Source organism: Fragaria vesca, linkage group LG3 (genome assembly GCF_000184155.1).
Source record: "Fragaria vesca subsp. vesca linkage group LG3, FraVesHawaii_1.0, whole genome shotgun sequence".
Taxonomy (NCBI): Eukaryota; Viridiplantae; Streptophyta; class Magnoliopsida; order Rosales; family Rosaceae; genus Fragaria; species Fragaria vesca.
In genome coordinates this window covers 12,828,428-12,841,763 of record NC_020493.1, presented here as the reverse complement: position 1 = coordinate 12,841,763, position 13,336 = coordinate 12,828,428, and the positions used below count along the sequence as shown (strand labels likewise).

At 39.2% G+C, this 13,336-nt stretch overlaps 1 protein-coding gene across 1 annotated transcript; it reads right to left on the bottom strand.

Moving 5' to 3' along the window:
• Nucleotides 1–3,739: 3,739 nt before the first annotated feature.
• Nucleotides 3,740–4,899, bottom strand: LOC101293378 (probable pyridoxal biosynthesis protein PDX1-like). Its single transcript, XM_004294205.1, has one exon. It carries the CDS (start codon nt 4,897–4,899, stop codon nt 3,961–3,963), a length of 939 nt encoding a protein of 312 aa, XP_004294253.1. The 3' UTR covers nt 3,740–3,960.
• Nucleotides 4,900–13,336: the final 8,437 nt, after the last annotated feature.

Below are 13,336 nucleotides of genomic sequence, written 5' to 3'. Positions count from 1 at the left end.
GAGAGAGAGAGAGGTGAATGTTAAAATATCAGAGGACGATGGAGAGGGAGATGTTAGAAGAGGGTAATTTAGTCTAAAAAAACACTAAAAGTAAAAAAAAATTGTTAGTGAGAATAGATTTGTAAGAGTTCTAAGAGTTGATGAGAATTTTAGAATATATTTTTGTTAGTGGGAAATTTTTTTTCCAATTCTAAGGTTAGTGAGAATTTTTCCTTCTTTAGTCATCTAAATTGTGCATGCAGCTCATCTCATCAGATAATAAAAAACACTTTCGGATTAGGCTGATTTCGGTTTCTACAATGAGTTAAGCATGTTGTTAAATTTTGTTGTGGCACTATTCTTGTTTCTACTTTTGCATATCCTCGCCGTCGTCGTGGATGTCTGGACGGCTAAAGAGTGAAGAGTGAGGTCCGGTGGGAATATTACAAAATCTGCATGACCGGAAAAGGCCAAAATCCTACAAAATCTGAGCCTGTGAGGTGACAGCCATGCAATCTGGTTGTTGGTTGTTGCGGTCGTGGGCCATTTGATTGAGAGAGTGGATTAGATTTATGAGTTGTAAAGTGTCGGTATCAAAATTGACAGCCATGGAATCCGTTCATTTATTTTTGTAGTTTACGACAATAGTGCTCGACTCAGGTGTCACTCCGGCAATGATTGACATGAAATCACTTGTGTGATGTGAATCATAGTCACTATATAACTTCTCTTTTTTTGTGTTGAACCACTAGTGCCTCTTATTTTCAGAAACCAAAATCTAATGGTTGTTATATGTTGTGTCAAACTGCTAATAGCGGATGTTCATACACGAAGAGAAAGATGTTGTGAAGGCTATATTAATGTGTTTGCTCGGGCAAGAATTGTGTAAATGTATCGCGGCTACCATACTCAAAGATAATTTGTTATAGGGCTCCATTATGTATGTTCGGGGTAGAAGTTTTGTATAAATGTATCACCACTATCATAATACACAAACTAAATGCAATCAGTATTCTACCTACTACATAGAATATTCATGTAATACTGGCATTTGCTAATTACATTGGAAAGCCAGATGTAAATATATTTCATAACCTAAGTAGTGAATCAACCCACGTTCTTGATAAGTGTTTTATTAAACACAACTAGGGCTGCCACTTGGTTTGGTAAATACCAAACTGATCGAAAACCGACCGAAAATTTATGATTTGGTAAACCAAATTTTGGTAATCGAAATAAAAAAAACCGAAACCGAGAAATACAAAAAAAGTTGGTTTGGTTTTTGGTAAATACCGAATTTACCGAAATTTTAATTATTTAAAGACTTATATTTCTAAAAACACACAGACTAATAATCTTATCTCACGTTTTCAATTGTATATACCATTTAGTAAAAAACAAGACAATGAATAGAAAAATTCAACTATACTTGGTAACATTCGGGCCTCAATTAAAGCGATCAACTTTAATTCAATGTTACTTGTTATATAAAAACGCTCTTACCTACCCGTCTTAGTCGATTCATCACACACACACATAGACAAACCCACTTAGATGACATGTAACCGCCCATGTAAAAATTTAGGAATATTTTTACCTCTCTTGATGATAGGGCTCCCCACAGAAAGCACAAGCGTAAATAGGGTTAGCCGCCTTGATCAAGGCCAAAACATTATAAAAAATACCTAATTTTTCTACCATAGTCGTATTTCACTATATTGATCACATTATAGTTCACAAGGTTTTTGAAAATTTTGCTTCCTCTCTGTAGTTGGTTCACAAAGATGTACATATGCATATAACTTACTAAATAAGTTTTAACATTACCAGGCATGTTGTGGTTCCAATGATTACAATTCATAAAATTAAAATTTGACTGTCTGATGTGATCATTATAGTATAATACAATTATGATAGAAAATTCAATTGTACTCAATAATGCTCGAGTCTTGATCAAAGTGGTCAACCATAATTTAACGTCACTTATTACACGAAAAGCTTTTACTACCCTTATGTGACTTATTTTGGTCGACTCTTCCACACACATACTTTCACATAGATGACACATAACTTGTTCATATAAAAATTTGGAAACATTTACATCTTAACTATTTCGGTAGAAAATTAAACCATACTCGATAATGTGTACTGAAATGACTATTTTTTGTATATGTATTATCAGACTCTAGAAACTCAAGTGATATTTAAATTTTATAGTTTTGTATTGTTTTGTTATATTTTGAAAATATATTTGTTGTGAAGTTTGGTAATACCGAAAAACTGACATCCGAAGTTGGTAAGATTTATCTCATACCGAAGTTTTTGGTTTGGTAATTGAAAGTCATATTTCATTACCGAAAGCTTTGGTTTTGAAGTTGGTAACGCCCATTACCGATTCGAACCGACCGAGTGGCAGCCCTAAACACAACTGAATTCCCAAGTCTAGGATTTATGCGACAGTTTACCATATTGAACTATGATTCCTGCTCCAAGGTATAGACTATAGACTGTGTATCACTGTTATGTTTGTTCTATATGGTTATAGTTACAAGTGTTGCATAAGATATGCGGTTTTGATGACTCGGGTTCTCTACCGAAAGCCTTGTTCTAAAAGAAGTGGTTCATGGTAAGATATTTGAAGGTAAATCATCACGTTTCTGTGTTTGATGGAGGCGGGTAAAGCATGGAGATTATACCCGGATACAGAACCATGTTGCAAATGGAAATTGGCTTTAAAATCCGAATTCAGATCCCATTTCAGGTAGATGCTCTAATTTAGTTGTGTCGGGAAGAAGTTTATACAACTGAACAGTGACGTGCAGATCACTTACAAATTACAATAACTAAAAACATGTCTGCAAATACGAGGTTAGGCTGTGATAACTTACAAATGTATAAACAAATAAGTACGAGGCGATCGAAGAAGAAAACCCTGCAATCGAGCTGGAAAAACCAGGTATAGTCCCAATGGCCATTGGCCAATACAGACTAGAATGATACTATTACGTTCAAGTCCGAATACCAAAATATGAAGCCCCAAAACCAAAAACTCAGATTTTACAATGACACAAACCTCTCAACTTTATGAGATCGAGAGGCAAGTCTAATCTAGCTCGTAAATAGGACTAGCACAAAGATCATTTCGAAAAGAATCTAAAAGAAGCAGATCGACATCAAGAGTTTGAACAAATGCAATTCCCTTCTGCTAACTAAAGATGAGATCATGAGAAGAAGAAAGGAAAATCTATTAATATGTCATTTACCAAACAGTTTATCTATTGCGATCAAGACTCAAACAAGGAGCTCCTCATATGACATCCCACTAACAGATGCTACATTAGGTCCAGGAGCTAACAACATTAGGAAAATAGATAAATTCTGAGCCTATTCAAGTCTTGGACAAGCCACAATCTGCAACAGCTTACTTGGCTACGAATCCCTACGATTATAGACCGGTTACAAGTTAAGACTAGCTCTGAGACTTCCCATTCTGCTTACTAGTTCAGTGCTTATCAGTAATCCTAACTACTCATGAAATAAGCCAAGAACTGCAACAATTCACCTTTACAAGCCAAAGCAAATGCTAAACCTTTATTTACTCGAAACACTCCGAATATGTTCCACAAAGATGATCTTTCAAACCTGAAGCTTATATAAATTCGCACTTTCCCACACATGTTTAGTCCTAAGCTTCCAAATCTTTGATTATGTGCATAATTCCTAATCATTCGTCAACATGCCTACAAAAGTATTGCTCTTTGTTTCCAAATCCATCCGATTAATCATGAACAAATGATCAAGTTCAAAACTCAATTGACAATGATTTCTAACAGTTACTCTTGCCTCAACTTACATCTACAAGAACAAAAAGAAACCCAGATAACAAATCACAAAAAGAAACATGTATCTATTTGGCAAACTCAAATTCTTAATCTACTATCTCTTTAGCCCTTCGGGCCTTTAAACTCGAACAGTACGTACTTACTCAGACCTGTAAGCATACCTCTCCACATTGTTGTCACTGAGATTAATCCCCACCATTGCCTCCCCCAACCCGCAGCTCACCTCCGCCAGCACCTCCGGGTCACTATAATGCGTCGCCGCCTGCACTATCGCCCTCGCCCGCCGCGCCGGCTCCCCACTCTTGAAAACTCCCGACCCCACAAACACCCCATCACACCCCAACTGCATCATCATCGCCGCGTCCGCCGGCGTCGCCACCCCTCCGGCGGCGAAGTGCACCACCGGCAGCCTCCCCATCTGCTTCGTCTGCATGACCATGTCGTACGGCGCCGCGATCTTCTTGGCAAACCCGAAGACCTCGTCGTCGTCCATGTTCCGCAAAACACGGACCTCCCCCATTACCGACCGAACATGTCTAACTGCCTCGACTATGTTCCCGGTTCCAGCTTCACCTTTGGTCCGGATCATGGCGGCGCCTTCCCTTATGCGGCGGAGCGCCTCGCCGAGGTTGCGGCAGCCGCAGACGAAGGGGACCTGGAAGTTGTGTTTGTTGATGTGATTGTCGTCGTCGGCGACGGTGAGGACCTCGGACTCGTCGACGTAGTCCACTCCGATGGCCTCGAGGATCTGAGCCTCGGCGAAGTGGCCGATGCGGCACTTGGCCATGACGGGGATGGTGACGGCGCGTTTGATCTCTTTAATGAGTTGAGGGTCGGACATGCGAGCAACGCCGCCGTGGGCGCGGATGTCGGCGGGGACGCGCTCGAGGGCCATGACCGCGCAGGCGCCGGCCTCCTCGGCGATGCGAGCCTGGGCGGGGGTGACGACGTCCATGATGACGCCGCCGCGGAGCATTTGGGCGAGGCCAACTTTGACGGGGTAGGAGGACTTTTTGGTGCTGGAGGTCTCGCAGATGGCGCCCTTTCCGTACACGGTGACGACTCCGCTGTCGGCCATTTTTGGATGTGATCGGAATCAAGCGAGCGAGAGAATGAAGAAGAAGGCCAGGTGGAGAGTGAGTGCACAGAAAATATTGTTTATGTGAATACTTTACTGAATATGAGGCAGAAATGGCTAACATAATTAAATCACCAAAACTGTGAGTCATAATTTTCAATCTCTAATTTCGGCAACCACCACTATTCCTCTACAGATATTGCTTCTAATGACATTTTTTTTAGGAAAGAGTACGTCATTAGTGGGTCTCGACACGTGGCATTACTTCAGCCACAGATTTTAAATCTAAAAGAAATATTGGTAAATTTATCAATTAACACCGTAAAATCTGTTCTGTCGTTAAATTTCAAATCACAAAAGAAGTACCCCACCCAATAACTAGTTTGACTCTCTCTCTCTCCTCCCTCTTCTCTCTCAAAAGACCCTTCAAGTCAAGCCGGTAGCAGGGACGCTACTAGCCTGCACGGCCGCCATCAGATCAAACCCCCTGCCAGGCAGCGAAGACGACATCGTCACAGCCGCAGCGAGTCGAGCCGAGTTCGATCGGAGCGGGTGGCCCGATGAGAAAGCGAACTCGGCGTCGGTGTAGGAAGAATCGGCGGAGGGGGAGGAGGCGCACGAGGACACCAGCCTGGCCGTGACTGGTGGTTTGGGGATATTTGAAGGAGTTTATGGCCATGTGAAGCTGCACCAGATTGTGTTTCCTTTCAAGATCTTGTACACTTTTACTTGAGCTGATAGGAAACTAAATCTTGTCAGGGCGGGATATAACGGTGCCGGGTTAATGACCACCCCTCCGCCCAAAACATAAACACCTATCTTTCTCAAATCGATCTGATCGAATCAAACACCCCTGTGCTCAATCTCTGCGATTCTTGATCCTTATTCAAACTCAAAAGCTCTCTCTCACTTCTCAACACCATGGCCAGTGTCTTGGTGTTCCCTTTGACCTCAGTCAACACCTTAACCTCCTTGTCCGTGGCTTTCCAAAAGAGCTCCCTGTGCACCCCGGCGAAGTTGAAGCCGGAGGAGCCATTTTTGGCAGTCTTTTTCACGCCGTCGGCGATTAACGAAATCACCAAGGCGGTGCCGCTAATCGTCTTTCCATGAACTTTCTGACCATGGTGGTGAGGTTGGGTCCGGGGAGGGCATGGATTTGACGACGGTGCATGAGGAGAGGTGGGGGTGGTTGGGGCTTGGAACTCGGGCAGAGGAGGAGGGGTTGGAGAGGTTGGAGATGGTGGAGAAGCAATGGTCTATCTACCTCTGTTTTTCTCTTTGTTTTTCTCAGATTCATGGTGACGGTGATGAACTGAAGATGAGAGGACATGCAGTTAGATGGATTGCCTTCACCTTGGTGTGGGTATTGAATCTCTCACAGTAAAATATAGTAATTACTGTGATGACCTGAAATTACATACATGTCCTTCCAGTAACAGTTCTGTCAAGCGTACCGTACAACGAACGTAGCCTAGCTTTTGCCTTTTTTTTTTATGTCAATTTCAAAACCAAACGTTATGGGTCTAAATTTTATTTGATGTTCATTATATTCACTAAACGTCATTGTAGGTCTTACTGTTCATATTTTGTTTCCGAATATTGTCGGATATGACGTTTATACCAATTAATGACAACAGTGTTTTGATTTGCGTGCTATTTTAGCTAGATCAAAAGTATGGTTGTGCATCAGTAGTCACCATGTCCTCTGGCTCTCTTACGGTCACAATGTGGCTTCTTAGGTAGAGAAACTTCCATAGAGATAGGAAACGTTGTAGAAATCACCCATGACACTTTCATTACTTGAAGGTAATGGTTTGACCATTAGCGAAAACCTTTGTGCTAAAAGAGCTTGTCAATCTGCCACCAACACAATGAACGTTATCCTCATGATCGTGAATTTTAAAGATTCAGATACTGCTTTAGCTAGCCCTGATTTTGACGTCATCGACTAGACATTGATTTTGTTTCCAAGCTATATGTAATAAGCCGTCGTATCGATGCTCTTTGTTTATTTGAGACCTCAATATATACTCACATTAGCAATAATGAATGCCTTCAGAATTTTTTTGAAGTTATGAAATTATTCTCCTCTTATAGTTCGTATTGATTTACAAACAAGATGTACATTTTTACATCGTCTTTAGAAGCATGGCATATTTACAATCTACATGGTTAGATTGTGCCGTTTTGGTTTATTCTAAGTGAACATGACGCATGGTCTTGCATCCTCAAAGAGGATTGCCAACGTATTTTCGGTTAAGTCGTCTACCCTATAGCGGATTTTTCATCATCAATTGTTCAACTAGGCTCATCAAAGCTCAGTGTGATGTCTTAGAATTGTCCAAAATTAAGGAGATATTGGTTTCAAGTGTGCCTCGCACTACCTATCTTTCACGGACATGCCTGGTCATACTGACTTGGAGTTACCAGAAGCTTTTGATTTTGGATCCCCATACGCTATTAAGCCAATTTCCGTCTTGTAAAAGACGTTGAAGACTTATCAAAATCGGACAATTATCATCTGATCGAATCCTCTAGGTCCTATGAGTTAGTTTTCGCTAACTAGTCATAGAGTTTACGACTTTGGAAATTAAGACCAAAAGGACTTGATTTTGATCATATGCACGTCATTTTGGCTTTGGCTTATGCCCACATGCCATCCGCAAGCTTTAAAGCTTTGACCATGCCAAATATGCGAAAAACAGCAATCTGTCCCTTCTGAACAGTCAACTTAGTTTGAGCTTTGTGAACAGCTCTGAACGAACTAGACAGTGAGCTTTATATCATTGGAAAGCTGTACGTGTCTAGTTTTCAGAATTTTTTGCGGTTCATCCATATCTATTTTAACGAAGAAGTTATAGTTGTTTTAGTGCACAAATGTTATTCTGCACTGAAATTTTTATGCACTCTTTAGATTGCAGCTTTTCGTAGCTTCTTTCAATCCCTCTAATTGGTTCAAGTGGAACTATTTGCTCTCCTATCTGCTTCATTTTGTAGATCTGTCTCATAGAGACATTGAGTGTCTCGCAGATAGTGGAACTACCTACAACATTCTAAGGAACTAGCAACTATCTATGGATTTTGTGCCTTGTAAATCTTATGTGACTATAATATTTGAATCATACCGGTCATTCAGAGACGCTGTTTAGCTTAAATCTTGATGCCTCATGGCATCATGATCAACGTCACATATGCCCTCTATGCATTGAGAGGCAACCGAACCATGTTGAGCTTTAAAGACATTCCTGCTAATAGTTTTCATTTAAAAACACATTGTGAGAATGAACAAGAGTTCTTTTGTGTTTACCTTCTCATGTATGCAGACTGAAGCGCATCTTGGAGATGTTCATGAGTCAATTTAATGGACTGTATGCCACTACGATTCAAATATTGAATCTCATGTTGTCGCCAAACATGATATTTGAGACACCGACTCATATAGGCTTTTGTTTTGACCAATTTAGAACATCTTGGAAAAGATATAATGGTCTGAATTTTGAGAAATTCTCATGGACATCCATTCTTCCACTCAAAACGAAGAGATTCGGGATCTAGCTTCATCATGAAGCATGATGGTGACGTCATGGTTGTAAATGGCAACACCCTGGGAACATTGACATCACCCAAACACGGCTCCAACTTCTTAGAGGCCGTCTGATCCATTCCTCAAGCAATTGAGGTGCACCGGCCTTCCCTCGATGTCTCATTGCTCGTTTTGAAAGCCTATTTTTTAGCTAAATTAAGAGTGAGACCCTCCTACGCTAAATGACACAAAAATGAACATTCCATTCGTACATCAAACTATGTAGATAGATACAACCACCTTGCGGACACATTTATGTTTTATGGTGTGGTTGAAGTGTTAACACACCGGTCACGTGTTACACTATTATCTACTGCTTATGTTGCTTATACTTCTACGGGCTCACTACCCATTCTTTAAAGAAGTTTATCGGGATATAAGTTGAAGTGTCATGTACCCCTTATTCACACGCAATACGGTCTCACCGAGGCTACGACCAAGTAACTTTAGCTTGTCACTCGAACATTATTGATGCACACCAATCTTTCTATTACACCTTGGGGCTATGGTATATTTGCATGCAGCTTTACTATTTATCTACAACCCATCATCATTGAATATTTTTATACAACAGCTCATGACTGTGTACCAGGATTGACACGAAATTGATTGAAACAGATCTCTAATCTTTGAGCTCTGCTAGATGTTATTTCTAGGTGCCAAATCGCACTGTCACTGCGCACAATGATGGGTCATTTGAGATGAATACATACTTAGGTTGAATATGAACCTCCAACTATAGTCCGCCTAGCTATGTAGAAACAAACTTTGTCAGGCGATCTCTTTCACCGTTATATTGCGGATTGTCTCTTTGATGAGACAGTATTCCCGCCGTTAGGGGGAGCTATGAACACAAGTGCTCAAGTGGAACGACGTGAATTGTCGTGGTTTGTCCCCACTAATTCTCATCTTGATCCCAAATAGTTAAAGTGTTAAAGTGACGAGATCACATGCTACAAATATGTCTGCAAGGATTGATGTCTTATCAAGAGGACATGGCGCAACCAAAAGAAGTTGATCTTGGCGCCATCACCATGGATGGTGATATGGTGACGCCATATAGTGGCAAAATTGGTGTCACAAGGCCATGTGGCTCCCCAAAACGAGGGAGGCCCTTAGGTTCGATACTTTCTCGCAATGGGAAGAAAGCAAGCTTGGTACAACCTGATCTATTGATCAGTGATACTCAAATTTGTTTCATGAAGTCTGAATTGTGATTATCGTTAGGGGACGCCTCAATGTCAAATCCAATCCATATAGAGATCTTTGCAAGTATTACACTAGTGTACATGAGGACGTGGGATAATGAGTCTACTATGGAACCACCCTTCGTTGATGGATATCAACTTAGTTGATTGGTCAAAAGGAAAGATGTGATCTAGCATAACAAAGAGATAGGTCCTTGGACATGTGATGCCGACATTGCAAGAGTAAACCCTATCAACTATACCTTTGTTAGATATCATAGTGAGAACGTGGGATAATGAGTTTACTATCGAACCACCCTTCATTGATGGATATCAACTTAGTTGATTGGCCTAAAGGAAAGATGTGATCTAGCATAATAAAGAGATAGGTCCGTGGACATGTGATATGCCAACACTGCAACTGTAAACCCTATCAACTAGACATTTGTTAGATAGAGTAGTGAGAACAAGAGCTTAGACTCACCTTATGGCGCAAAGTCTCTCACTAACACGCACTTGGATCGACTACGATGAGATATGCTCTTGTAATGGATGTCATTGCACTCCACTACTTTGTCAATTTGGTAGTTTCTGAATAACTGAACATGCAGTCTATGAATGTGGTCATAATAATATCTCTACGGGATCAAAGATATACATGCTTAGACGAACTTCATTCACCCAAATCAAGTGGCTCCAGACCACATGAGCGTGCGTTTGCAAGAGAGGTTGAAATGCACACTACGTAATTACTTGATTTAGAAGGGATATGGTGAATTATGCCATTGCGTGTTCATTCCGGATTTACATGGACTCTTGATGGATTAAGAGATGCCAATATGTATCAACATCCGAAGTTAAAAATGAAAAAGATTTTGGGAAGACACGGTCTCGAAAAGGTACTCGATGACTATATTGATGATGATTTTCCATCAATCGGCTTAAGTGCTCTAACGAAAGTGAGACCTACATATACCTCATGATTAGTCAAAGTCTTTACTCTAAAGAGAGATCCGTTGTTTTGTCTAAAGAAATATGACATATATGTGTTAAGAGATGGAATTCTCATCTAAATACAATAAGATGCATCAATGTACTCAACACAATAAGAAAGACTTGACATCTCATTGGCTATGAAAAGTTGTAAAGTTAAGTGTAGCTATGCGCTCACGCAATGACAATGTAATGACAATTTCATTCTTTCAAAGACTTAAAGGTATGAAAGGTTGAGACTTATTCTATCCGTACATAAGAAAGACACATAAAAAACGAAATAAGAATCTGCCAAGTTTTTAGGTCAACTTCTACGGGACCTACAAGGAAGTTCACTCACTGAAAATCTGTGAAATTGGTACCATTGGAAAGATCTATGTGTCTACTTTCCAAGGACACCAACCATTTTCTCATATCTATCATATTAAGTGAGTTATGACCATTTTCGTAAAGTATGATGGATCTCTCTGAGAATATGATTTTGCCAAAACAGTCAACTTTGACGAGACTTTATGAACATATATTGATGAACCAGAATGTGTGTAATATACGGTTGGAAATCTAAATGAGTCTTGTTTCCAAAACCATTTACGGTTCGTTCATACGTATTTCCTAGAGGAAGTTATGACTGTTCTAGTAACTGAAGGTCATGCTGCGCGGAAATCTAATTTCCTGCACGAACTTATGTTTTGAGTTCACAAGCGGCCTTCTCCTCAAGATCTAAGTGTAAAATATCATATTTGAGGACTATACGGCATGATCTAGTTAATCATTGCCCAATGCCACATTTGAAGACATGTTAAAGAGCATTGACATGCTAAGTTGTTGATACTTCCGTGATTAGTAAACATCAGGAAGAGCCCTATGATTGATATAAAAATCAAGGGGAGGTGCGAACTTCAAGGGAAGTCTAGCACATACATACATGTCATTATCAAATGCGAAGGGTGCGTTGTACTCTTTTTCTCCTACGATTAAGGTTTAGTTTTTCCCCCACAGGATTTTTGTTACTTGACGAGGTTTTTAACGAGACGACATATCAGCACCACCGGCATACCAGGGCGCGGCACAAGGGAGAGTGTTCTAGGATATTCCATATGTGTGCTTTGACCTTATGCCAACATGATATGTAGTTATAATAGGACTATGTATTCTTTATCATTACCATATTGATATATTGTGATTCCCTATATAAAAGGCTCATATCAATAAATAAAATAATGATTCTCTATTTTCTTACTAGATCTCTTTGTCTCTGCTATTTATACTTCATCAATAAAGAGTTTGCTAATGTCCCAATTTTTTATTTTACTTTTGTTTGCGTATTTTTGATGACTGTTCCCGTAGTGCAAAATATGTTCTTGAAATTTGACTTAGATTAGATTGCCTGGGTAGAGAAAATTCTCTTTTGTGTATTCTTGATAAGCTGTTTCCATGACACTATGTAATCATGATAGAGTGCTTACATGACATTAAATATATATATATATGTGACTTGTAATAAAAAAAGAAAACGAATTAGATATAAGTGTCAGAGGCGTAGCCAGGTGGTCGAGAATTAAACCCTCTCACATTTTAAAAAAGAAAGTTTTTTTTAGTCTTTATGAGTATTAAATATCAATGAAATGTAACTTAAATTGACCCTTCTCCTCTTAATTATTCTTCAACATTAAGGAAACGAAATACAAGTTTATACTATAAAAATACTCAATTCAATTAATAGAAATGGTGTCAAGGGTTTCTTACCCTAAACCTTACTAACATACATGTACTTTAATGCTTTAAATTCCATTTACGCTTTCTCTTTTCTTCACCGCACATCGACATTAAAAAAAAAACATATTATTTTTCAATATTTATCGTGCATAAAATTCTAAAAATCAAATGTTTATTCATGAAGATTTAATGGTCTTTCCATGAGCAATGTTCATTCTAAGAATTGGTATAGGACAAAAAATTAAGTCTGTGTCATTTTTTAAGCAAGATTATGTCATTGGCAGAGAGTAACTGAAAATAGATTCAACATTTTAGTTAATAAAACTTGACCATTCTAAATGTGATTTTTGGCTACGCCACTGAGTGTCACGAGGGTAAACATAAGTTTACATTGTCAAACAACAACGCTAGTGATCTCTAAATGAATGATCCATTCTCCTAACAAACATTACCATCACCAGAATGGCTAAACTATCGGCTACATGTTAGCCTCCCTAAAAACATGTTTCAAAGAATATAGTATCAACGCAACAATCTTGATATCTAGTATCATGGGCAGATCTACGTTAGAGGCTGTCTGGGCTGAAGCCTAGACAGAAATCATGTATGTAGTAAATTAGTACCCACGAAAACAATGAGAAGCCTTGGTTTAGTTGGCAACCTGATCAAATTATAATCTCTTTGTCACAGGTTCGACTGCTCTGAAGAGCAAATCTGGACATTTTTAGTAGTTTTTCTCACTTTGCTACCTCAAACAACACAGTTCTTTTTCATTCCTTCTTGAGTTACAATATTTTCTTAATCTTTTTTGCCCATTTTTTACTTTTCTCTCTTCAAATAAGAAATTCAAAAAAAAATCTCATATAGTTCTTGCACTTCTAATAGTATTTCTTAAGAAAAAAAAATTCCTTCGATAATTTTTCAGTGGGTTATAAACCTCAAAAAAAAAAAAAAAGTA

What these genes read in the sequence shown, in the direction of transcription:
- LOC101293378 (XM_004294205.1), bottom strand. Translation starts at nt 4,899, where the DNA reads ATGGCCGACAGCGGAGTCGTCACCGTGTACGGAAAGGGCGCCATCTGC.